The 27256-nt window shown below is 41.0% G+C and overlaps 2 protein-coding genes and 1 pseudogene across 6 annotated transcripts; 2 read left to right on the top strand and 1 right to left on the bottom strand.

Annotated features, from left to right (window-relative positions):
- The first annotated feature begins 426 nt into the window (after window positions 1-426).
- Window positions 427-8242, top strand: LOC109898464 (lysine-specific demethylase 8). Of its 2 annotated transcripts, none has more exons than XM_031834099.1 (8): window positions 427-854; window positions 4735-5196; window positions 5395-5567; window positions 5664-5796; window positions 5894-5941; window positions 6630-6779; window positions 6901-6993; window positions 7151-8242. In XM_031834099.1, exons 1-8 carry the CDS (start codon window positions 843-845, stop codon window positions 7313-7315), a joined length of 1236 nt encoding a protein of 411 aa, XP_031689959.1. In that variant the 5' UTR covers window positions 427-842; the 3' UTR covers window positions 7316-8242. The 2 variants fall into 2 exon arrangements, with proteins under 2 accessions (XP_031689959.1, XP_020349029.1); XM_020493440.2 differs by having other exon boundaries at window positions 439-466.
- On the bottom strand, window positions 7944-26232 carry LOC109898466 (non-structural maintenance of chromosomes element 1 homolog). 4 transcript variants are annotated; one of them, XM_020493443.2, is made up of 8 exons: window positions 26132-26232; window positions 10064-10196; window positions 9734-9855; window positions 9560-9637; window positions 9315-9461; window positions 9090-9206; window positions 8617-8743; window positions 7944-8431 (listed from the first exon to the last, which is right to left on the bottom strand). In XM_020493443.2, exons 2-8 carry the CDS (start codon window positions 10179-10181, stop codon window positions 8322-8324), a joined length of 819 nt encoding a protein of 272 aa, XP_020349032.1. In that variant the 5' UTR covers window positions 10182-10196; window positions 26132-26232; the 3' UTR covers window positions 7944-8321. The 4 variants fall into 4 exon arrangements, with proteins under 4 accessions (XP_020349032.1, XP_020349031.1, XP_031689967.1 ...); XM_020493442.2 differs by lacking the exon at window positions 26132-26232 and adding an exon at window positions 12934-13116; XM_031834107.1 differs by lacking the exon at window positions 26132-26232 and adding an exon at window positions 12934-13051 and having other exon boundaries at window positions 10064-10214.
- On the top strand, window positions 16572-17956 carry LOC109898461 (uncharacterized; annotated as a pseudogene).
- Window positions 26233-27256: the final 1024 nt, after the last annotated feature.

Below are 27256 nucleotides of genomic sequence, written 5' to 3'. Positions count from 1 at the left end.
TATAATTATAACTAACCATTGTTTTATCGTGATGGGAGAATCTGGGGTAAGTTACAGTACAGTATTTTCAACCTAAATTTCGTTTCTCCGTAAAAACGAATGTGGGGACAGGCGTCTTTTTAGGTATTTTTTAAACCTGCTAAATTAGGTTAGCCAATGGCAAATGACAAATACATAAAGAATAATAGCGCCATTTCCCGGCTGCAGAGCTAATATGTCACTAGTCAGCACAGCTGGAGAATACAAATTGTCCACTCTTCAGACCGGAGCTGGCAGGATAGATGTATTTTGCTTAATAACGTTGTTGTTTTTTTACGAAAAATGTGCTTCATGTGCAAAATAATGTGATATTACTGTTTGCATGATCGAACCCTATCATCATGTCGACAAGGAACCTAAATAATGTTTTCGTTTTCTACACGGAGCTCTTTTATTGCAACACCAACGTCTACACATGTCAACAACGGTAACTAAAAGTGTTTTGTGCAATATCCAAATTACTAGACCGTTTACTATTTATTTGTCCACATTTTACAATCTCATTCTCGGGGTATTAAAGAGGACATGTGCCCAGTGATGATACGTTTGCTTGGGGAAGAGCCAAACAGTATTTCATTAGATATCTGATCCATTGTAACAATATTTGGGGATAGGGCTTTTTTTCTTGCTCTTACCGGACCGGTGCTGGGGTCTCGCTCCCTGAAAATCTCTGTCTCTTCAAATTTAATTCAGTGACATCATGTCATACTTGAGGAAGGATATATCATCATGTCGACAAGGAACATAAATAATGTATTCGTTTTCTACACGGAGCTCTTTTATTGCAACACCAACGTCTACACATGTCAACAACGGTAACTAAAAGTGTTTTGTGCAATATCCAAATTACTAGACCGTTTACTATTTCTTTGTCCACATTTTACAATCTCATTCTCGGGGTATTAAAGAGGACATGTGCCCAGTGATGATACGTTTGCTTGGGGAAGAGCCAAACAGTATTTCATTAGATATCTGATCCATTGTAACAATATTTGGGGATAGGGCTTTTTTTCTTGCTCTTTTTTATTTTTTTATTTCACCTTTATTTAACCAGGTAGGCTAGTTGAGAACAAGTTCTCATTTGCAACTGCGACCTGGCCAAGATAAAGCAAAGCAGTGTGAGCAGACAACAAAGAGTTACACATGGAGTAAACAATTAACAAGTCAATAACACAGTAGAAAAAAGGAGAGTCTATATACATTGTGTGCAAAAGGCATGAGGAGGTAGGCGAATAATTACAATTTTGCAGATTAACACTGGAGTGATGAATGATCAGATGGTCATGTACAGGTAGAGATATTGGTGTGCAAAAGAGCAGAAAAGTAAATAAATAAAAACAGTATGGGGATGAGGTAGGTGAAAAAGGGTGGGCTATTTACCAATAGACTATGTACAGCTGCAGCGATCGGTTAGCTGCTCAGATAGCTGATGTTTGAAGTTGGTGAGGGAGATAAAAGTCTCCAACTTCAGCGATTTTTGCAATTCGTTCCAGTCACAGGCAGCAGAGTACTGGAACGAAAGGCGGCCAAATGAGGTGTTGGCTTTAGGGATGATCAGTGAGATACACCTGCTGGAGCGCGTGCTACGGATGGGTGTTGCCATCGTGACCAGTGAGCTGAGATAAGGCGGAGCTTTACCTAGCATGGACTTGTAGATGACCTGGAGCCAGTGGGTCTGGCGACGAATATGTAGCGAGGGCCAGCCGACTAGAGCATACAAGTCGCAGTGGTGGGTGGTATAAGGTGCTTTAGTGACGAAACGGATGGCACTGTGATAGACTGCATCCAGTTTGCTGAGTAGAGTGTTGGAAGCCATTTTGTAGATGACATCGCCGAAGTCGAGGATCGGTAGGATAGTCAGTTTTACTAGGGTAAGCTTGGCGGCGTGAGTGAAGGAGGCTTTGTTGCGGAATAGAAAGCCGACTCTTGATTTGATTTTCGATTGGAGATGTTTGATATGAGTCTGGAAGGAGAGTTTGCAGTCTAGCCAGACACCTAGGTACTTATAGACGTCCACATATTCTAGGTCGGAACCATCCAGGGTGGTGATGCTAGTCGGGCATGCGGGTGCAGGCAGCGACCGGTTGAAAAGCATGCATTTGGTTTTACTAGCGTTTAAGAGCAGTTGGAGGCCACGGAAGGAGTGTTGTATGGCATTGAAGCTTGTTTGGAGGTTAGATAGCACAGTGTCCAAAGACGGGCCGAAGGTATATAGAATGGTGTCGTCTGCGTAGAGGTGGATCAGGGAATCGCCCGCAGCAAGAGCAACATCATTGATATACACAGAGAAAAGAGTCGGCCCGAGAATTGAACCCTGTGGCACCCCCATAGAGACTGCCAGAGGACCAGACAGCATGCCCTCCGATTTGACGCACTGAACTCTGTCTGCAAAGTAATTGGTGAACCAGGCAAGGCAGTCATCCGAAAAACCGAGGCTCCTGAGTCTGCCGATAAGAATATGGTGATTGACAGAGTCGAAAGCCTTGGCAAGGTCGATGAAGACGGCTGCACAGTACTGTCTTTTATCGATGGCGGTTATGATATCGTTGAGTACCTTGAGTGTGGCTGAGGTGCACCCATGACCGGCTCGGAAACCAGATTGCACAGCGGAGAAGGTGCGGTGGGATTCGAGATGGTCAGTGACCTGTTTGTTGACTTGGCTTTCGAAGACCTTAGATAGGCAGGGCAGGATGGATATAGGTCTGTAACAGTTTGGGTCCAGGGTGTCTCCCCCTTTGAAGAGGGGGATGACTGCGGCAGCTTTCCAATCCTTGGGGATCTCAGACGATATGAAAGAGAGGTTGAACAGGCTGGTAATAGGGGTTGCGACAATGGTGGCAGATAGTTTCAGAAATAGAGGGTCCAGATTGTCAAGCCCAGCTGATTTGTACGGGTCCAGGTTTTGCAGCTCTTTCAGAACATCTGCTATCTGGATTTGGTTAAAGGAGAACCTGGAGAGGCTTGGGCGAGGAGCTGCGGGGGGGGCGGAGCTGTTGGCCGAGGTTGAAGTAGCCAGGCGGAAGGCATGGCCAGCCGTTGAGAAATGCTTATTGAAGTTTTCGATAATCATGGATTTATCAGTGGTGACCGTGTTACCTAGCCTCAGTGCAGTGGGCAGCTGGGAGGAGGTGCTCTTGTTCTCCATGGACTTCACGGTGTCCCAGAACTTTTTGGAGTTGGAGCTACAGGATGCAAACTTCTGCCTGAAGAAGCTGGCCTTAGTTTTCCTGACTGACTGCGTGTATTGGTTCCGGACTTCCCTGAACAGTTATTCGATGCTATTGCAGTCCGCCACAGGATGTTTTTGTGCTGGTCGAGGGCAGTCAGGTCTGGGGTGAACCAAGGGCTGTATCTGTTCTTAGTTCTGCATTTTTTGAACGGAGCATGCTTATCTAAAATGGTGAGGAAGTTACTTTTAAAGAATGACCAGGCATCCTCAACCGACGGGATGAGGTCAATGTCCTTCCAGGATACCCGGGCCAGGTCGATTAGAAAGGCCTGCTCACAGAAGTGTTTTAGGGAGCGTTTGACAGTGATGAGGGGTGGTCGTTTGACTGCGGCTCCGTAGCGGATACAGGCAATGAGGCAGTGATCGCTGAGATCCTGGTTGAAGACAGCGGAGGTGTATTTGGAGGGCCAGTTGGTCAGGATGACGTCTATGAGGGTGCCCTTGTTTACAGAGTTAGGGTTGTACCTGGTGGGTTCCTTGATGATTTGTTTGAGATTGAGGGCATCTAGCTTAGATTGTAGGACTGGCGAGGTGTTAAGCATATCCCAGTTTAGGTCACCTAACAGAACAAACTCTGAAGCTAGATGGGGGGCGATCAATTCACAAATGGTGTCCAGGGCACAGCTGGGAGCTGAGGGGGGTCGGTAGCAGGCGGCAACCGTGAGAGACTTATTTCTGGAGAGAGTAATTTTCAAAATTAGTAGTTCGAACTGTTTGGGTATGGACCTGGAAAGTATGACATTACTTTGCAGGCTATCTCTGCAGTAAACTGCAACTCCGCCCCCTTTGGCAGTTCTATCTTGACGGAAGATGTTATAGTTGGGTATGGAAATCTCTGAATTTTTGGTGGCCTTCCTGAGCCAGGATTCAGACACAGCAAGGACATCAGGGTTAGCAGAGTGTGCTAAAGCAGTGAGTAAAACAAACTTAGGGAGGAGGCTTCTGATGTTGACATGCATGAAACCAAGGCTTTTTCGATCACAGAAGTCAACAAATGAGGGTGCCTGGGGACATGCAGGGCCTGGGTTTACCTCCACATCACCCGCAGAACAGAGAAGGAGTAGTATGAGGGTGCGGCTAAAGGCTATCAAAACTGGTCGCCTAGAGCGTTGGGGACAGAGAATAAGAGGAGCAGGTTTCTGGGCATGGTAGACTATATTCAGGGCATAATGCGCAGACAGGGGTATGGTGGGGTGCGGGTACAGCGGAGGTAAGCCGGACCGGTGCTGGGGTCTCGCTCCCTGAAAATCTGTCTCTTCAAATTTAATTCAGTGACGACATGTCATACTTGAGGAAGGATATGGAAAATTGTGGTTTTAATAGAAGTCTTGTGTATTCTTGATTATAGTTAACAGGTAGCAAAGGTTTTGCAGGTAGGCAGCCCCCAGCTAGCTAAGTTATAACATTTGTGGTTTTCAGACCAGATTGATTGGGTCTAACAGTTCTCTCTACTCTCTATTCCACAGCACGAGTCTATGGCAGAACTGTGGTCAGCTATCTCTGCTGCTTTGCCTGTGACGGAGGCAGAATTTCCACTTGACTTCAGTGAAAAAGTTGAGCCTTCTGTGGTGGATGTGCTGAAACGTTGCAGGCAGCAGCTGTACACCAGGAGCGGTCGATGGAGGCAAAACGCTCAGATCATCTTGGACTTTTCCTGGGAGAAGCTCAACACAGGAACGTGGCGTGATGTGGACAAGGAGTGGAGGTGTTTGTATTCATATGGCTGCCTGTTCAAAGTAGCTGCCCTATGCCGTGATGATGCCTCACCAGCTACAGTGCAGGAGGCCATACGGACATGTGACTTGGGCCTGCTCATGGGGGCAGCCATCATGGACAATATTTTACAAACCATTGTAAGGATCCTGCAAAATGAAATCGGGAAGAGGCACTCCAATGAGGAGGATCCTAGTGAAGGAGTTAGTGCCAAGGTTGATTTCATATCTTATACTGTGTATGTTGTGGCCTCTTGCTTTCTAACCAGTCTGTGAGCCTGTGTCATATCCCTTTTGTTTTTTCTCATAATTTTCTTAAAGGCTAGTAGGCTATTTTAGTTTGCTTTGCATATTGCTTATTCTCCAAGTCAAACTGTGTGTTAGTTTATGCTATGTTTAAATTCTTCTCAACAGAAAATGAAGGTTGACTGTGTGTCAGTGCCTGTGGTCAAGCAGGCTCTGGCAGTACCAAGGATACACTGTCCATCATTGGAGAGCTTCAAGAAAGACTACTTGGATCCCCAAAAGTCAGTCATATTAGAGGGTATCATAGATCACTGGCCAGCCTTCAAAAACCACCCTTGGAGGTACCTTTTTTCTATATTTTGTGTCCTTCTCTAGTCCCTTTCCCTTACCTTCTCAAAGTCCCCTAGACACTTATTTTGTTTTCTCCCTTTGCAAAGCATAGAATACCTGCAAACTGTTGCTGGTTGTCGGACTGTACCTGTTGAAGTAGGCTCAAGATATACCGATGAGGAATGGTCACAGACACTCCTTACGGTCAATGAATTCATCGATCGCTATATTGTTGTGAAAGTAAGTACTTCCTCGTGAAAAATATTGTCCCAAGAATAAGCCACGGATAGACTCTTTTCACTCAATGCCTAATCCTGCTCTCTCTCACTCACATTAGGACACATCAAGTTTGGGATATCTTGCTCAGCACCAGCTATTTGATCAGGTTGGTTATTGCCCTGTCCTGTTTTTTACATAACACATTTGGGTGAGGATGTCAGTGTTGATTATATACTTAACTAAAATATAAACACATGTAAATTGATGGTTTCATGACCTGAAATAAAATATCCCAGAAATGTTTCTCTCAAATGTTGTGCAGCAATTTGTTTACATCCCTCTTAGTGAGCATTCCTCCTTTGCCAAGATAATCCATCGACCTGACAGGTGTGGCATATCAAGAAACTGATTAAACAGCATGATCAATACAGGTGTACCTTGTGCTGGGGACAAAGGATCACTGTAAAATGTGCCGTTTTGTCACACAACACAATGCCACAGATGTCTCAAGTTCTGGGTGAACGTGCAATTGGCATTGCTCTCCAGTGGGTGGGCCTATGCCCACCCATGGCTGCACCCCTGCCCAGTCGTGTGAAATCCATAGAATAGGGCCTAATGAATTTATTTCAATTTACTTATTTCCTATATGATCTGTAACTTAGTGAAATTGTTGCATGTTGCAGTTATATTTTTGTTCACTATAAAACTAAAATACAACAAATGTACATTTTACTGGAAATGTAGGATACAGGCTTCTGTCATCCTTGCCTCCATTTTTGTTTTGTACAAAATACATTTAAAGCATACAAGTTTCAGTTACAAAAACAGTTTTGTTCAATGTACTCTTCTCCAAGGTCCCCGAGCTGAAAGACGACATCCGTATCCCTGACTACTGTTGTCTTGGTGAGGGAGATGAAGATGACATCACAATCAATGCTTGGTTTGGGCCAGGAGGTACAGTGTCCCCCCTTCATCAGGATCCTCAACAAAACTTCCTGGCTCAGGTGAGTCCAACACATCCAGCAAGTAGGATCAGACTCTCAGCAATTTGGACCCTGCCAGAGATGTGATCCTGTATTTTTGCCAATCATAATTTGGTGACATGGTTTTCCTATTGTGTAACAGGTGGTTGGGAGAAAGTACATTCGTCTGTATTCCCCTGAGGACACTGAGAAACTCTACCCTCACCAATTGCAGCTCCTACACAACACTAGTCAGGTAAAAATTACACTTAATCTCTTCATGCACCAGATCTATGATCTTAAAAACAATCTAGCATATAAGTGCTCTACCTAAACTGTTAGTGCTGCATACTTTGAATGGGAGAAATTAGTAAAGTGTTTGCCATTTAAACACAAAGCTTTCTTTAATGCAGGTGGAGGTGGAGAGCCCAGACGTGGTGCGATTCCCAGAGTTTGTGAAGGCTCCCTACCTAGAGTGTGTGTTGCAACCTGGGGAGGTCTTGTTCATCCCAGTCAAGCACTGGCATTACGTGCGTTCTTTGGAGCTCAGCTTTTCTGTGAGCTTCTGGTGGTCATGACCCATGAGGGATCCAGATTCAGGTTGTTTTTAGTCAGAATTTTAGTTATTGCGGTGGTCTTGTAAAATGCAAGTCCTGTGCTCACGCATGTTGTGACTTAAGTCTGAATGTTATTTTCGTAAACAATCATTAACATCTCTGTCATTTCATTGCTTCAGCACTGAGCCTCACCCACCAAATGGCTTTAAAAACACCTGATTCTATAAACAAATTCATGGTTAAGTGTCAAATGGTAATTCAAAAAGGAATAAGGTTGGAAACAAGTCTCAATTTACATTAGTTTGCAACTTAAAGGCAATTCATATTGAAGAATTATGGGAAATCTGCTCAACTCAATTAACTTAAGTAGAGGAAAATAGCCTATCACATAATTAAAAGTATCCCACCTCATATCCATGACAAAGGAAAGCCAGTTGTATTCAATCTGTCAACACTTGAATGTGATGACACACATTGAATGCCAAGCTACCTGCATGATCGGCGCTTTCTTCCACTCATTACTACATTAAATGAAGGAGCAGTTGATGTATGCTCATTTCCTACTGCATATAACATATGGAGTTGTTACCCATTTAATTTGATAGGGTATGTGTTTTCAAATTAGCATATTTAATTGTTCCCGCAGATACTCAGATTAGGTGATTTCCATAATTTATTCAAATAAGGCAGTACTATTCTAATTTAACAACCTAATGAACCACAGGCACAAATTATGTAAACACAGCTTTCCATTTAAACTGCCTGAAAGAATGATTGTAGTTGCCACACTTCCCAGAATTGCTCCCCTAGAAAGTAACTTAATAAAATTAAGATAATCAAGTTAAGAGGATCTCACGGGAGATCATTGACAATTCAATGAAAGATGTTCTCCTGAAAGTATCTAACATTTGATATACAATTATAAAAACGTTTTCAACTTTCAAACTTAACTAAATTGATTTGTACATTTGAATGAAGGCAAAACATTGTACTGAAAGTTCTGACAGCTATACATGCATCCGTGAGGTTATGACCTCCTGGTCCTCCGGGTCTGGGCTGTAGACCGAGGAGTGGGGGCCGTATTCTCTTTGGCTGTTGACTGAGTCTCGCTCTGAGAGGACGGAGATCTATACACATCTATAGGGAAGAGAAGGGGAAATTAAATCATATGAATGACTAGATACGGTAGGTAAATATGTTTATTCTTTGTCTGAGTCGAAACAGATGAAAGTGATATGTATACACAGACCTTTATACAAACTATTATAGACTATCATGGTACAACTTGTGTTGCAATTCTTTGATCAGTGTAACATTATTACCTGGGATCTCATGTGGCCAGAAGTCCTCACAGGCAGGGCATCGTGGATCAGTCCTTCCTTTGAAGTATCTGGCAACACAAGGGGTGTGGATTTTGATGCCACATGTAGGATTTTCACACATCTGGCACTGAGAGGTAAAAAAGACCAGATTATTACAAAAATGATGCACGAAACCAAATGCTTTGCCTAGAAAGCCAGGCTATATCAGTGGTGTCAATCCCATTTTAAATTCAGTCAACATATTTTGAGTAGCAACTACACCATTCATGAGAAGCATATCCAACGCAACATTAAACATTCATATCTACCTTTGAACATAGAGCAGAGGATTGAGGAAAGTGAGTTTGGGAATCTGACAAAAATCAGATGTTCCACCAATTTGGATTTGACACGGGGTCCAATTTAGCTAGCAGGAGGAATACATTAGATGCAACTTATTTACTGTAATTTAAATTGAAATTGTATCACTTTACCTGCAAGGCCACATTGTGACAGATGTGGCAGACCTTGACCTGGTCTTGATACAACATCCGAATATATTGCTCCATCTCCATTATACATCGAGTGGAGAGAGAGTAGTCACCATTTTTCTGAAGAAAAGATAAAACACAGATTGCAAGTCAATCAGTGGCACAAGAACGTGAGTGCCCACAAGAAGCAATAACTGCATGCATAGAATGGGTCTTCAGAGACGGCACCTCATTCAGCCACTTATCCTGAACAAGCCTGTTCAGTACATGTTCCGTTTCTCTTTTCTTTAGCTTCTTTGTCTGGAGGCTGTCGGCACAGTTAAGAATGTCTGTGGAAGAGGCGGTTCCATTGTCAGAGTCCACAATCAGGTCCATCTAAAAAAATTATAAGAACATGCCAGTTATTACAGAGATATTCAAATGTTATTTAAGTCTTGTCAGTCATTAGCATTTACTAAAAACATCCTACTCACTGTTTTTCGGAATAATTCCAACTCGTTGTCTGCATAATCAGTTGACATCCTGGTCACATCAGTTTCAGCCATGTTCACCTGGACGGGAGAAGATGTCAACAGGAAATATAAGAGCAGTTCATGATGGTTGTAGTAGTAAAATAACTTTGAATTAATTGTATTAGTGTCACTGACCAAAGCATGGTACTGAAGACCATCCTCCTCAGACATCCCTTTTCTGATCTGCATGAACATGGGCTGTAGCTGGGCATTGATAACCTCAATGAATTCATCAAGTTTATCATGAGCATAGTGTGCTGTATAAAAAGGGGTACATGTGAGTGAGTGGCCCTCAACAAAAACAGACCTAGATTAAGCCTATTCCTGGACTTAAAGGCACTTTCAATAGAGAATCTCTATTGTGTCTAGAAAACTGGACCTTTGAGTTTAAGGGTTTACCATGCTGACACAAAATAAACAGTAGAGGACCCGGGGCAAAATAGTATGCAGCTATGCTGTTCTTACCACCGTGTGTCTCACAGCAATGCCGGTGGAGAGCCCTTGCCTTGGCACCATCAATGATCCCATTGACCATCATGGTTTGCAGGAACCTTTTATGGCTTTCTCCCAGTGGTCGAGCCATGGCGCAAGGAAAGCCCTAGAAAACATTCAACAACTATTTTGAATAAGCAGCATTTGAGGGTGTGAGATTCCACTGGACCTCACACGATGTGGTTGACCAAGAATTGCTAGTGCCTGGGCACACACATCGACAAGGTTAGGAGAATTAGCGTAGCAGGTTAGGAGACGGAGGTTGATGTTAGGAAAAGATCTGCTATGAAAATCACTGTATCAACGTGGGCTGAAAATATATGTATATAAAGGCAAAATACTGGTCTGTTTCTTTACCGGTTTTCACACTGTGTATTCATATACTGTATACTTCACATTGCTCATTCTACTATTTTGATTTAACTAGGCAAGTCGGTTAAGAACAAATTCCTAAATTCCAAAACCCTAACGACGCTTGGCCAATTGCGAGCCACCCTATAGGACTCCCAATCACGTCCGGTTGTGATACAGCCTGAAATCGAACCAGGGTCTGTAGTGATGCCACTAGCACTGAGACTGCTGTGCCACTCGGGAGCCCCATAATATACTGTATCTACCACTGTACATTGCATTTTGTTAGCAACACTTTATTTAGACACTGGATTCTCGACATAGGTCACTGTAATATGTATAATGCTGTATATTACACATTATTTGGAAATATATTTTTGGTGTGCCCTCAAAGTATTCAGACCCCTTGACTTTCAAATGTTATTTGTCACATGTGCCGAATGCAACAGGTGTAGACCTTAAAGTTAAATGCTTACTTACAAGCCATTAACCAACAATGCAGTTTTAAGAAAATAAGTGTTAAGAGTCTTCTTGGGTATGACGCTACAAGCTTGGCACACCTGTATTTCTGGAGTTATTCCCATTCTTCTCTGCAGATCCTTTCAAGCTCCGTCAGGTTGGATGGGGAGTGTTGCTGCACAGCTATTTTCAGGTCTCTTCAGAGATGTTTGATCGGGTTCAAGTCCGGGCTCTGGCTGGGCCACTTAAGGACATTCAGAAATTTGTCCCGAAGCCACTTCTGCATTGTCTTGGCTGTGTGCTTAGGGTTGTTGTCCTGTTGGAAGGTGAACTGTGGAGTGCTGCAGAGATGGTTGTCCTTCTGGAAGGTTCTCCCATCTCCACAGAGAAACTCTAGAGCTCGAGCTCTTGGTCACCTCCCTGAAGTTGTGGAAACATGTCAAGGGTGCTTCACCCACCACCTGCCAACCCCTCTTTTACGCTACTGCTACTCTGTTCATCATATATGCATAGTCACTTTAACCATATCTACATGTACATACTACCTCAATCAGCCTGACTAACCGGTGTCTATGTAGCCTCGCTACTGTTGTTTTATTTATTTGCTTACCTATTGTTCACCTAACACCCTTTTTGCACTATTGGTTAGAGCCTGTAAGTAAGCATTTCTGTAAGGTCTACACTTGTTGTATTCGGCGCACTTGACAAATAAACGTTGATTTGATGATCAATGGAAACAGGATGCACAAACTCTAATTTAGAGTCTAACAGCAAAGGGTCTAAATACTTAGGTAGGTATAGGTATCTGTTTAATTTTAATACATTTGCAAACATTTCAAAAAAAATGTTTTTACTTTCTTATTGTGAAGTATTGTGTGTAGATTACTGAGGATTTGTATTTATTTAACCCATTGTATAATAAGCCTGCAACGTAACAAAATGTGGAAAAAGTCAAGGGGTCTGAATACTTTCCCTTGGCACTGTATGCAGATTGCATATTGATTACGATGACCATGTTACATGCACACCTAATCTCCCATTATTACACAGGATACTCAAGTACTCTGTTTTTGAGTTGACGCATATAAACATCATATCCTGTTTACAATAAACCCCAAAAACGTATATTGCAGTTATGGCAAACCGATAACATGCCTGTGATATGCTTATGTTAGACGGGATACTGTGGCATGTAAACATCTTATCCCGTTTACTGTAGATTTTTGAGCAGGCTCAGTTTTACATATCATGGGTGCTGTTATGTGTTGTGTTTTTATCTGATTGTTAAATAAATCACTTCAAAAAGTATGCTACCTGTGCAGTTCGATCCGCCATAATAATTCATTTTAAGCTGATACAATGAAATACTGTCTACCTGCATAAGTGTCGAAGATATCACATTACACATGCATTGCTATTTTCTCAAGAGATGAAATAAATAATTTGTCCACTCCTGTTCGAGACTAAATGAACATTTGTTGTACCATTAAGAAGTGCATAATTCTGCCTGAGTTATAATATATTAATATATAGTACATGTTAGAGGTTAAAGGCCTACAGTCAGTGTCCATATCAGTTACTATTCCATTTCATCCTTAAGAACTTAAAGGAGCAATATATTGAGCGGGATATCAGGTGTAACGTTATGTAAACAACTTATCCTGAATAATACTAGGATATGAGCTACTATCCAGAATAGTGATAAACGTGGTTATATAGGGGTTGTTAGCAAACTGTCTGGAGATGTTCTGACAGTATTTCTTGTTTTTTATTATGTGTAGTTGTTTGACATTTTTGCTTCACTGTTAGGAGCTAGTAACACAAGCATATCGCTGCATCCACCATAACTGCTACTGTGTACGGCAACGCGACCAATACACTTTGATTTGGCTAGTCAGTTAACATTATTAACCAACGAAAGCTAACCAGCAGTAACAACAGGTCAGCAAATGTTCCGGACAAAATAGACCAGCACCAGCATATATCAAAAAACAAATAGATAAAAACTTTAAAACAACAGCATCTCCACTCACCAGGCAAGTCAGTCCTTGCTCTATTTTGGTTCTTCTACTTCTGTCAAAAGTTAGCTAGCTAACTTTTGTTTACGCGGGTTGAACGTGAGACTTGAAAGGGCCTATCTCTTCCCTTGCAGTTACGTTAACGGTGTTTCTGGAAAACCACCTTGAAGCCAAGGTGCTACCGCCCCCAAGCGGACTGGTAGACCAAACTTAGTACATTAGCTCTGGTTTAGATTGGAAACTCAGTGGCTCAGTGTTCCATGTCTTTATCTGCAACCGGACTTCCCGGCAATAGATCAAGTTGCAAAAATATTTCTAAATGATTAAGATGTCATGAGTATGAGTATGCCCTCAAAATTATAATATATCATTGTGTGGGTGAGTGACTTTCTATTTGCTATATCTCTAAGTAATCAAGGAAATCCAGTGGGAAAGTTAAGTCTATTAACAAAAGCAACAACTGTAGACCCACAAAAACCGTATTACTGTATTAATAATCACTTCTTCACATTTAGGCTGACATGTAGCCTATTTTAATGTGCAGGAATTTAAACACTAACAGGAAACATTTTCTCTTTCTGATTTCAGATTGAATTATACTGTGTGGTTTACTCTCAAGTATTCAGCAGCAATGTTTCTATTGCTTATTATAGTCACAAACCTTGGGACTTTGATAGCTGATGATGGTAAGGAGTCTTTTTTATATAGCCTATAAACATGTAAGTATATTTGACCACAGTATTTTTGCCTGATCATGATTAACATTTGACACGCTTTTTGTTTGTTAATTACTTGTAGCAATGAGTGATGGAAATCTTCAATGCTTCAACGACTATGACAAAACTATGGTTTGTCATTTTACAACTGACAAGTCTAAGTGTGCTGAATACAGCATGACATTGAACAAATTGGACGCACAAAATAGGTAAGTTTATTATTGTTTAAGTTTTTCTATTGTCGATGTTAATCTCACCAAGAAGTCATATTTCATTTCAAAACTGCATAATTATTCAACTTATTTCCCAGAGGCAAGAAGGATTGTATTTTCAAGAAAAGGGAGAGGTCCAATGATGTTTCCAAATGTGGATGCTCTATTGATCCAATGCACCTTATTATTGTGGAGGAGTTTAATGTAACACTTTGGAATTCTGGGAAGTGCTTAAATTCCAAAGTCCTCTGTATCAAATGCAGCACTGAGTTGCATCTACATACGCAGATTGCTATTTGAAAATGAATTACTGTTATAATGAATATTGCATGAAACTAAACCATGCTTTTAATTGATTGATATGTCAAACCATCCCTATCGTTTTCCCTGTACAGAAACCCCCCCCAAAAACACAGTCCAAGAGGTGAAACCAACAGAAAATTGAAATTTCCTGGTCAAATGGAAGATAAACTACCCTGATAATGAAGAGTTTTCTAAGAACTTGATTGCCGAAATGAGCTACAGAAAGAAAGGAGAAACAGATGGGGTAAAGGAGGGGGATATAATAAATCCCTCATATTACATCATTCCCCTGTTTGCTATCACATCAGCAAGACAACTTTCCCTCTGGCCCTTTCCTTTGTTCCTACAGGTGTCCAAAAATGAATCAAAAACTTCCTATGAATTACTTGGCAGAGACTTGGAGCCAAACACCATTTATGCTCTGAAGGTCAGAACCTATGCTGACCGGAGCGGCCGTTTCAGTGACTGGAGTGAAGTGTTGGAATTCACTAACCGTAAGTGATTAAATGAGATTTATCATCCATGGGTTTTCAAACCTTAATTCCACTTTCACCTTGTAGCTCATTGTATATTCTTCTCTGCTCCACAGCTGCATCATCTCGGAAAGTGCTCCAGATTGTCATTGTTTTCAGCTGCATTGCTGTTATCATCATCATCACAAGTGCTTTGTTTTGGTGCAGTGTTAGGTAAGTTGTCCTGACATGTCTGTAGGTGACAGTATGTCTGTTTCCACAAACATATTTTATCATACAGCTTCATATTGGCCCTATAGACTTTAAAATCCTCCTATTTTCCCCCTCTGCAGACTCAAAACCAAGTTGTGGGATAATATTCCTAAATGTTCAAACCCAGACCTTTTGTACAGTGGGGCAAAAAAAGTATTTAGTCAGCCACCAATTGTGCAAGTGCTCCCACTTAAAAAGATGAGAGGCCTGTCATTTTCATCATAGGTACACTTCAACTATGACAGACAATGAGAAAAAAAAATCCAGAAAATCACATTGTAGGATATTTAATGAATTTATTTGCAAATTATGGTGGAAAATAAGTATTTGGTCACCTACAAACAAGCAAGATTTCTGGCTCTCACAGACCTGTAACTTCTTCTTTAAGAGGCTCCTCTGTCCTCCACTCGTTACCTGTATTAATGGCACCTGTTTGAACTTGTTATCAGTATAAAAGACACCTGTCCACAACCTCAAACAGTCACTACAAACTCCGCTATGGCCAAGACCAAAGAGCTGTCAAAGGACACCAGAAACAAAATTGTAGACCTGCACCAGCCTGGGAAGACTGAATCTGCAATAGGTAAGCAGCTTGGTTTGAAGAAATCAACTGTGGGAGCAATTATTAGGAAATGGAAGACATACAAGACCACTGATAATCTCCCTCGATCTGGGGCTCCACGCAAGATCTCACCCCGTGGGGTCAAAATGATCACAAGAACGGTGAGCAAAAATCCCAGAACCACACGGGGGGACCTAGTGAATGACCTGCAGAGAGCTGGGACCAAAGTAACAAAGCCTACCATCAGCAAGGGCATTGAAGATGAAATGTCGCTGGATCTTTCAGCATGACAATGATTTCAAACACACCGCCCGGGCAACGAAGGAGTGGCTTCGTAAGAAGCATTTCAAGGTCCTGGAGTGGCCTAGCCAGTCTCCAGATCTCAACCCCATAGAAAATCTTTGGAGGGAGTTGAAAGTCCGTGTTGCCCAGCAACTGCTCTAGAGGAGATCTGCATGGAGGAATGGGCCAAAATACCAGCAACAGTGTGTGAAATCCTTGTGAAGACTTATAGAAAACGTTTGACCTCTGTCATTACAAAGGGTATATAACAAAGTATTGAGATAAACTTTTGTTATTGACCAAATACTTATTTTCCACCATAATTTGCAAATAAATTCATAAAAAAATCCTACAATGTGATTTTTTTCTCATTGTCTGTCATAGTTGAAGTGTACCTATGATGACAATTACAGGCCTCTCATCTTTTTAAGTGGGAGAACTTGCACAATTGGTGGCTGACTAAATACTTTTTTGCCCCACTGTATATGGTTCCAGGAGTACCTAAGGTGAGGCTCTATCTCCAATTATAAACTGGATGGTTTGAGCCCTGAATGCTGATTGTCTGAAGGCCGTGATATATCAGACCGTATACCCCGGGTATGACAACAAAAATAATTTTACTGTTCTAATTACGATGGTAACCAGTTTATAATAGCAATAAGGCACCTCAGCGGTTTGTGCTGTATGGCCAATATACCATAACTAAGGGCTGTGTACAGGAACTCCACATTGCGTTGTGCATGAGAACAGCCCTTAGCCGTGGCATATTGGCCATATACCACACCTCCTCAGGCCTTCCTGCTGAAATATTCTGTTTAAATAAACTGTAAACCTTCATTACTTTCCTACTGTAATTCCTTCCATTTGTGTATTTGCATTTAGTGATGTTTGTTCTCCACCACAGGTATTGTCTCCTCCCAAAATACTTTTATCCTCCATCTATGTTGATTCTTCGAAAATGGACACTGAAGGAAAAACATGGTGAGCATATTGATGCAATATAAACATAGCAAAATTAAAAAGGCGTTTTCGTGTTGTCCTATTTGCGTCAGCATTCAAGTCCTTGCAATGAAAATAAGCTTTAGATCAATGTAACTTTCCCGCTGGTATTTTTCCCTACAGGACAAACCCCGCGACAGTAGATGGGAGCAGTGGAAGAGGCCGTGGCTCAGAGCTTGACTCATCTTCTTCCCTGGGTCATGCCAACACATGTTCCATGAGCTCGGAGCCTAGTAATGTGCAGATCATTAGCCATCTTCAAGAGGCCCTGAGCAAAGTCTTTCCCAGCCTTGTTCCTTTGGATGGGAATCCTCAGTCATTGCTCTTAGCCCCTCCTATGACAGATGATGGTACACAAATTAACTGCCCTGAGTCAAATAGATATTGGTGTGTGTTCATCTGACTACAATCCTCTTCATTTCATGAGTGAGTCTGGAGGCTCTTGTTACAACAATATTACCTACTCCCCCTCAGTGCCCATCAACTCCCTTCAAGAGTTAACACCAAGCAAGACGTCCTCATTTCCTACGCGGCCTCTGCTCTTTTGTAACTCCTCCTACTATTCTGGTGAGGCTGATGTGTTGGAAAATGGCCATCCACAGCTGTGTCTTGGTACTGGTCAACAAGACCTTAACTTGTCCACTAACTGTGCAACCTTCTTGCAAACCGACAATTCATATCACCCGTGTGATGGCGCCAGTGATGATTCAGAGTCTACCACGTCATCATAGGACACCAGTCTGATCTACGGTTCTAACGTGTCCGATGTTATCAGTGTCGTTGCTGGATATCAGAGCTTCAGTGAGGTGGTTGGTAAGGACAGTGAGAGGGGAACTGATGCCTTCATAGATGTGCCACTGCCACTTAAGGGTTTCCAGGATGTGGACAGAGAGCCTCTGATTTACGATGTGGATCCATGTTACCACAGCCTGCCTGACCCTGGATGCAGCCGCCCCCCCGAGTGATGGCAATTATCAGGCTTTACAGAGCCTGGGACAAAATTGCCCAGATCAGTAGGTTTCAGACAAACTGCTGAACAAGTGTCTGGAGACTGAGAATCCTCAAAGCTCCATGGGGAACATGCCTCTAAATGTCATACCCAACTCACAGGGAGGACAATGTCAGATACCTGGAAGTCCCTTTCTTACTGCTTTCTGTTCAGACCAAGCCATGCAAATAGACAATGACAGCTCTTATCATTGTGTGTGATTATACGGTAGACACTTTTGCACTTCACAATTTCTTTTATTTTGGGGACTTGAGCTCATATATATATATATGTTTTTTCTATATTATACAAACAGTTTGAATACCATTCTGCCATGAAAATGCTGTAGTCTCAAGTTCAGAAATGTTCCATTTTGGATGTACTGCTTCTGTAAATAAACATTTGTCTTTGGGAAACTGCAACAGTTAATTGTTGAAGAGATACAACATGACTTGTCTTTGCCTCATCTGTCTGAAACATGTTGTTCATCATCTGGGATGGAAAAAAATAAGGATGTATACTGAAATACTGAGCAATAACATCTAGATTACACATCAAGGTTGTCAAACTAGTCTCCAGCCTCTAAAAGTTACTTCTCTTCTAATGGCTTCCCAAAATAGTCAAAAAGTCAGACAGTTTCATTGCATCTGATGCTTGATAGACAAAATAGTGTTAACAGTACAAACCTCAAGCATGAGGTTGAATTTCTGAAGAAAAAAGTGGTAGGCCTAGTTCCTTATTGCGTTGTTTCTTGAAACAAGTATATTGCAGCTTCCATGGAAATACACGCCCACAAAGTAGAGCCAGCCTCTGATGTCATAGATGTGTTGCGAATCAGGTTAAACCCCCCAAAAAAATTCTGAGGATGAAGTTCATGTTTTGTAGAAAACATACACTTTTTTCCCTTCAAAGCTCTTCGCTTAACTGGTGAAGCTTGAATAAAGACTACCTGACTAGTGACACACATAGCGATGGTTTATCATGCAGAAAATTGTGAGGCGTTTGCCAGTTTAACCATCAATAATATTATACGGTTGCAATGACTGAGGAATTCAGCATAATTTCTTTCACAGTATTGTGGTGGTTTTGTGACAGGATGTTTTTGAACGAAGGCCAACATAGAAGTGTGGAGACACAGGAGGGGATTGTGTAAGGCCATTTTCACAGAGCCACAGGTCTGCTATGCCAACTTGTCATGCTTATATTGAGCAAGTATGCAGGAATGCAAGTGATGGAATTTACTTTTCACAGGCCTCCTTGCTAAATTGAATTTTGTTGAGCTCAAAGGTCATCTTGAAAATGTGAATTTATTGAGTTATTCTGTCATGGGCACCACTTTCTGTCATGGCCATTTAATAGCTCAAATACCTACAGTTGAAGTCAGAAGTTTACATACACCTTAGCCAAATACATTTAAACACAGTTTTTCACAATTCCTGACATTTAATCAGAGTAAAAATTCCCTGTCGTAGGTCAGTTAGGATCACCGCTTTATTTTAAGAATGTGAAATGTCAGAATAATAGCAGAGAGAATTATTTATTTGAGCTTTTATTTATTTCATCACATTCCCAGTGGGTCAGAAGTTAACATACAATCAATTAGTATTTGGTAGCATTGCCTTTAAATTGTTTAACTTGGGTCAAACGTTCCAGGTAGCTTTCCACAAGCTTCCCACAATAAGTTGGGTGAATTCTGGCCCATTCCCCTGACAGAGCTGGTGTAACTGAGTCAGGTTTGTTGGCCTCCTTGCTCACACGCGCTTTTTCAGTTCTGCCCAAAATAATTCTATAGGATTGAGGTCAGGGCCTTGTGATTTCCACTCCAATACCTTGACTTTGTTGTCCTTAAGTAGAGGTCGACCGATTAAACGGAATGGCCGATTAATTAGGGCCGATTTTAAGTTGTCATAACAATCGGAAATCTGTATTTTTGGGCGCAGATTTCCGTTTTTTTTTTTTTGTGACCTTTTCTTTAACTAGGCAAGTCAGTTAAGAACACATTCTTATTTTCAATGACTGCCTAGGAACTGTGGGTTAACTGCCTTGTTCAGGGGCAGAACGACAGATTTTCACCTTGTCAGCTCAGGGGTTCCAATCTTGCAACCGCACAGTTAACTAGTCCAACACTCTAACCATTGCACTCCACGAGTAGCCTGCCTGTTACGCGAATGCAGTAGAAGCCAGGGTAAATTGCTAGCTAGCATGAAACTTATCTTATAAAAAACAATCAATCATAATCACTAGTTATAACTACTAATCCAGTTTAGCAGGCAATATTAACCAGGTGAAATTGTGTCATTTCTCTTGCGTTCATTGCACGCAGAGTCAGGGTATATACAACAGTTTGGGCTGCATGACTCATTGCGAACTAATTTGCCAGAATTTTACGTAATTATTACATACATTGAAGGTTGTGCAATGTAATAAGAATATTTAGACTTAGGGGTGCCACCCGTTAAGATAAAATAACGAACGGTTCCGTATTTCACTTAAATAATAAACGTTTTGTTTTCGAAATGATAGTTTCCGGATTCGATCATATTAATGACCAAAGGCTCGTATTTCTGTGTGTTATTATGTTATAATTAAGTCTGATTTGATAAAGCAGTCTGACTGAGCAGCAGCAGGCCCGTAATCATTCATTCAAACAGCACTTTCATGCGTTTTACCAGCAGCTCTTCGCAAGCACAGCTCTGTTTATGACTTCAAGCATATCAGCCTAATGGCTGGTGTAACCAATGTGAAATAGCTAGCTAGTTAGCTGGGTGTGCGCTAATACTGTTTCAAACGTCACTCGCTTTTAGATTTGGAGTAGTTATTCCCCTTGCGCTGCAAGGGCCGCGGCTTTTGTGGAGCGATGGGTAACGATGCTTCGAGTGTGGCTGTTGTCGATGTGTTCCTGGTTCGAGCCCAGGTAGGGGCGAGGAGGGGGACGGAAGCTATACTGTTACACTGGCAATACTATAGTGCCTATAAGAACATCCAATAGTCAAAGGTATATGAAATACAAATGGAATAGAGAGAAATAGTCCTATAAATACTATATTAACTACAACCTAAAACTTCTTACCTTGGAATATTGAAGTCTCATGTTAAAAGGAACCACCAACTTTCATATGTTCTCATGTTCTGAGCAAGGAACTTAAACGTTAGCTTTTTGACATGGCAGACATTTTTACATGGCACATATTACTTTCTTCTCCAACACTTTGTTTTTGCATTATTTAAACGAAATTGAACACGTTTCATTATTTATTTGAGGCTAAATAGATTTTATTGATGTTTTATATTAAGTTAAAATAAGTGTTAATTCAGTATTGTCGTAATTGTCATTATTACAAATAAAAAAATTGGCCGATTAATCGGTATCGGCTATTTTGGTCCTCCAATAATCGGTGTCAGTATCGCTGTTGAAAAATAATAAATCGGTCGACCTCTATCCTTAAGCTATTTTGCCACAACTTTGGAAGTATGCATGGGGTCATAAAAAAAAAATATGTATTTCACCTTTATTTAACCAGGTAGGCTAGTTGAGAACAAGTTCTCATTTGCAACTGCGACCTGGCCAAGATAAAGCGTAGCAATTCGACACATACAACAACACAGAGTTACACATGGAATAAACAAAAAACAGTCAATAATACAGTGGAACAAAAGAAAACAAAAAGTATATATACAGTGAGTGCAAATGAGGTAAGATAAGGGAGTTAAGGCAATAAATAGGCCATGGTGGTGAAGTAATTACAATATTGCAATTAAAACACTGGAATGGTAGATTGGCAGAAGATGAATGTGCAGGTAGAGATACTGGGGTGCAAAGGAGCAAAATAAATAAATACCAGTATGGGGATGAGGTAGGTAGATAGATGGGCTGTTTACAGATGGGCTCTGTACAGGTGCAGTGATCTGTAAACTGCTCTGACAGCTGGTGCTTAAAGCTAGTGAGGGAGATGTGAGTCTCCAGCTTCAGAGATTTTTGCAATTTGTTCCAGTCATGGGCAGCAGAGAACTGGAAGGAAAGACGACCAATGGAGGAATTGGCTTTGGGGGTGACAAGAGAGATATACCTGCTGGAGCGTGTGCTGCTATGGTGACCAGTGAGCTGAGATAAGACGGGGCTTTACCTAGCAGAGACTTGTGGATAACCTGTAGCCAGTGGGTTTGGCGACGAGTATGAAGTGAGGGCCAACCAACGAGATCGTACAGGTCGCAATGGTGGGTAGTGTATGGGGCTGTGGTGACAAAACGGATGGCACTGTGATAGACTGCATCCAGTTTGTTGAGTAGAGTGTTGGAGTCTATTTTATAGATGACATCACCGAAGTCGAGGATCAGTAGGATGGTCAGTTTTACAAGGGTATGTTTGGCAGCATGAGTGAAGGATGCTTTGTTGCAAAATAGGAAGCCAATTCTAGATTTAATTTTGGATTGGAGATGCTTAATGTGAGTCTGGAAGGAGAGTTTACAGTCTAACCAGACACCCAGGTATTTGTAGTTGTCCACGTATTCTAAGTCAGAGCCGTGCGGGCTGCGATCGGTTGAAAAGCATGCATTTAGTTTTACTTACGTTTAAGAGCAGTTGGAGGCCACGGAAGGAGAGTTGTATGGCATTGAAGCTTGTCTGGAGATGAGTTAACACAGTGTCCAAGGAGGGGCCAGAAGTATACAGAATGGTGTCGTCTGCGTAGAGGTGGATCAGAGAATCACCAGCAGCAAGAGCAACATCATTGATGTATACAGAAAAGAGAGTCAGCCTGAGAATTGAACCCTGTGGCACACCCATAGAGACTGTCAGAGGTCCAGACAACAGGCCCTCCGATTTGACACACTGAACTCTATCAGAGAAGTGTGTCAAGTAGACGTAGAAGTAGACCTGGCGAGGCAATAATTTGAGAAACCAAGGCTGTCGAGTCTGCCAATAAGAATGTTGTGATTGACAGAGTCGAAAGCCTTGGCCAGGTCGATGAATACGGCTGCACAGTAAGACCCATTTGCGACCAAGCTTTAAGCTAACTTTAACCCTAGCTTTAACTTCCTGACCGATGTTGCTTCAATATATCAACATAATTTTCCTACCTCATGATGCCATCTATTTTGTGAAGTGCACCAGTCCCTCCTGCAGCAAAGCACCCCCCACAACATGATACTGCCACCACCTTGCTTCACAGTTGGGATGGTGTTCTTCGGCATGCAAGCCTCCCCCTTTTTCCTCCAAACATGGTCATTGTGGCCAAACCATTCTATTTTTGTTTAATCAGACCAGAGGACATTTCTCCAAAATAGAAGTCGACCGATTATAATTTTTCAACGCCGATACCGATTACCGAGGGCCAAAAAAAGCAGATATCTATTAAATCATCCGATTTTTATTTATTTATGTATAATATTAAGTTAAAATAAGTGTTTATTCAGTATTGTTGTAATTGTCATTATTACAAATAAAAAAAATGACAATTACAACAATACTGAATGAACACTTATTTTAACTTAATATAATACATCAATAAAATTAATTTAGACTCATAAATAATGAAACATGTTCAATTTGGTTTAAATATGGAAAAACAAAAGTTTTGGAGAAGAAAGTAAAAGTGCAATCAATATGTGCCATGTAAAAAAGCTAACTTATAAGTTCCTTGCTCAGAACATGAGAACATATGAAAGCTGGTGGTTCCTTTTAACATGAGACTTCAATATTCCAAGGTAAGAGGTTTTAGGTTGTAGTTAATATAGTATTTATAGGACTATTTCTCTCTATACCATTTGTATTTCATATACCTTTGACTATTGGATGTTCTTATAGGCACTATAGTATGGCCAGTGTAACAGTATAGCTTCAGTCCCTCTCCTCGCCCCTACCTGGGCTCGAACCAGGAACACATCGACAACAGCCACCCTCGAAGCACCGTTACCCATGCAGAGCAAGGGGAACAACTACTCCAAGTCTCAGAGCGAGTGACGTTTGAAACGCTATTAGCGCTCACCCTGCTAACTAGCCAGCCATTTCACATCGGTTACACCAGCCTAATCTCGGGAGTTGAACAGTCATAAACAGCGCAATGCTTGAAACTTTGAGAAGAGCTGCTGGCAAAACGCATGAAAGTGCTGTTTGAATGAATGCTTACGAGCCTGCTGCTACCTACCACCGCTCAGTCAGACTGCTCTATCAAATATCAAATCGTAGACTTAATTATAACATAATAACACACAGAAATACGAGCCTTTGGTCATTAATATGGTCGAATCCGGAAACTATAATTTCAAAAACAAAACGTTTATTCTCTCACTGAAATACGGAACCGTTCCGTATTTTATCTAATGGGTGGCATCCCTAAGTCTAAATATTGCTGTTACATTGTACAACCTTCAATGTTATGTCATAATTACTTAAAATTCTGGCAAATTAGTTCGTAACGAGCCAGGCGGCCCAAACTGTTGCATATACCCTGACTCTGCGTGCAATGAATGCAAGAGAAGTGACACAATTTCACCTGGTTAATATTGCCTGCTAACCTGGATTTCTTTTAGCTACATATTCAGGTATAAAATATGTACTTCTGTGTATTGATTTTAAGAAAGGCATTGATGTTTATGGTTAGGTACAGTCATCCAACGATTGTGCTTTTTTCACAAATGCGCTTTTGTTAAATCATCCCCCGTTTGGCGAAGTTGGCTGTCTTTGTTAGGAAGAAATGGTCTTCACACAGTTCGCAACGAGCCAGGTGGCCCAAACCGCTGCTTATACCGACTCTGTTGTAAGTGACACAATTTACCTAGTTAAAATAAATTCATGTTAGCAGGCGATATTAACTAAATATGCAGGTTAAAAATGATATACTTGTGAATTGATTTTAAAGAAAGGCATTGATGTTTATGGTTAGGTACACATTGGAGCAACGACAGTCCTTTTTCGCGAATGCGCACCGCATCGATTATATGCAACGCAGGACACGCTAGATAAACTAGTAATATCATCAACCATGTGTAGTTAACTAGTGATTATGAATGATTGTTTTTTATAAGATAAGTTTAATGCTAGCTAGCAACTTACCGTGGCTGCTTACTGCATTCGCGTAACAGGTAGGCTCCTCATGGAGTGCAATGTAGTTAGAGCGTTAGACTAGTTAACTGTAAGGTTGCAAGATTGAATCCCCGAGCTGACAAGGTAAAAATCTGTCTTCTGCCCCTGAACAAGCCAGTTAACCCCACCATTCCTAGGCCGTCATTGAAAATAAGAATGTGTTCTTAACTGACTTGCCTAGTTAAATACAGGTGTAAAAAAAATGTTTAAAAAAAGAAATGTAATTAAAAATTGGCCAAATCGATGTCCAAAAATACTGATTCCCGATAGTTAGGAAAACTTGAAATCGGCCCTAATTAAATCGGCCATTCCGATTAATCGGTCGACCTCTACTCCAAAAAGTACGATCTTTGTCCCCGCGTGCAGTTGCAAACCGTAATCTGGCTTTTTGATGGCGGTTTTGGAGCAGTGGCTTCTTCCTTGCTGAGCCGCCTTTCAGGTTATGTCGATATAGGGTATAGATACTTTTGTACCCGATTCCTCCAGCATCTACACAAGGTCCTTTGCTGTTGTTCTGGGTTTGATTTGCACTTTACGCACCAAAGTACGTTCATCTCTAGGAAACAGAACGCATCTCATTACGGAGCGGTATGACGGCCGTGTGGTCCCATGGTGTTTATATTTGCATGCTATTGTTTGTACAGATGAATATGGTACCTTCAGGCATTTGGAAATTGCTCCCAAGGATGAACCAGACTTGTGGTCTTGGCTGATTTCCCCATGATGTCAAGCAAAGAGGCACTGAGTTTGAAGGTAGACCCTTGAAATACATCCACAGGTACACCTCCAATTGACTCAAATTATGTCAATTAGCCTATCAGAAGATTCTAAAGCCATGACATAATTTTCTGGAATTTTCCAAGCTGTTTAAAGGCACAGTCAACTTAGTGTATGTAAACTTATTTGACCCACTGGAATTGGGATACAGTCAATTGGAAGTGAAATAATCTGTCTGTAAACAATTGTTGGAAAAAAATACTTGTGTCATGCACAAAGTAGATGTCCTAACAGACTTGTTAAAACTATAGTTTGTTAATTAACAAGACATTTTTGGAGTGGTTGAAAAATGAGTTTTAATGACTCCAACCTAAGTGTATGTAAACTTCCGACTTCAACTGTCTATATTTCTCTGTGTTGCAGGTATGTTAAGCTTGGGTCCAGTTAGTTTTAGAAATACCAGGTGAGCACTTGTGGATTCCAATAGGTAATGTACATTTCAGGACTTATACCACACATTCTTCTTTATGTTTGTATGCAAAGGATCAAGTTGCACAATTGACTAGAAAATAGCACAAAGGAAGAACACTTTAGGATTCTGATTATAATGCAATCAATACTCAATTACCTGTGAAGTACTGTGGGACCTCTGGTGCCCTCACTGGTCCCGCGCTTCTCTAAGGCTCCTCATCCACCTCTTTGATTTATGGGCCCTGCTCTTGAACCTTGCTTGGAAAACAAATTAACTGTAGTGATGTCACATCTTCCTGCCAGTGAGCAACATTAAAATGTCCTTTTTAGAGGGAGAAAATATACATAACTTTTATGGAGTACTAACAATTAAATCACTTTTATCCGGTTCTTTTTAGCCTTCTATCTAAATTGTTGCAAGTGTAATAAAAAGTTTGACAAAGAAGCATTTTAAGGTGAGCATTTGTAATGGAAAATATTTTAGGCTGAAAGTCTGCCTCACCTTTAGCAATATGTACCCAGTGGTGTAAAGTAATTAAGTAAAAAAAATACTTCAAAGTACTACTTAAGTAGTTTGAGGTATCTGTAGTTTACTTTACTATTACTCCACTACATTCTTAAAATAAAATAATGTACCCTATATACCCCATACATTTTCCCTGACATGGTCTAATTCACGCATTTAAAGAGAAAATCCCTGGTCATCCCTACTGCATCTGATCTGGCGGACTCAATAAACACAAATGCTATCCGTAAATTTAAAAAGCAAGAAAATTGTGCAGTCTGGTTTGCTTAATATAAGGAATTTGAAATGGTTTATACTTTTACTTTTGATACCTAAATATATTTTAGAAATTACATTTACTTTTGATACTTAAGTATATTTAAAACCAAAAACCTTTTTTACTTTTACTCACCTTTACTATGACGTACAGGACCAGAAAGGCCTTGCAAAAGAAAACAGCACACGCAACCTATTGCCATGGTAGGAAAAAAACGAGATGTGCATTATCATGAGGATGCAAATGTCTCTGCTTGGACTGAGTTACCATATCTGTTTCCTGCATCTAAGAAAAGGAGAACCGCAACAGTATAGGTGCTACCTGACAGTCTTTAGAAAGGAATAGTTGAAATAGTAGTTGAATTAGAGTACTTTTTATTGTATGATCAACATTACTGTTTCCTTCATTCTAATCTAAACTGGGGCCTACAGTTGTATTTTAGCACCAGCATCTCACACAATTTATTTTATTTATTTTACAAGTCAGTTAAGAACAAATTC

Source organism: Oncorhynchus kisutch, linkage group LG10 (genome assembly GCF_002021735.2).
Source record: "Oncorhynchus kisutch isolate 150728-3 linkage group LG10, Okis_V2, whole genome shotgun sequence".
Lineage (NCBI taxonomy): Eukaryota > Metazoa > Chordata > Actinopteri > Salmoniformes > Salmonidae > Oncorhynchus > Oncorhynchus kisutch.
Note: the sequence above shows the minus strand (reverse complement) of the source record. Positions and strands in the feature narration are given on the sequence as shown.

Coding starts and splice junctions, on each gene's coding strand:
- LOC109898466 (XM_031834106.1), bottom strand. CDS start 11,025: ATGGGAATAACTCCAGAAATACAG. Junction 10,197..11,001: donor GAATAACTCCAGAAATACAG/GTGTGCCAAGCT, acceptor AATGTTTTCTAG/GGCTTTCCTTGCGCCATGGC. Junction 9,462..9,559: donor TGGAATTATTCCGAAAAACA/GTGAGTAGGATG, acceptor TAATTTTTTTAG/ATGGACCTGATTGTGGACTC.
- LOC109898464 (XM_031834099.1), top strand. Junction 5,797..5,893: donor ATCGCTATATTGTTGTGAAA/GTAAGTACTTCC, acceptor CACTCACATTAG/GACACATCAAGTTTGGGATA. Junction 6,994..7,150: donor TCCTACACAACACTAGTCAG/GTAAAAATTACA, acceptor TCTTTAATGCAG/GTGGAGGTGGAGAGCCCAGA.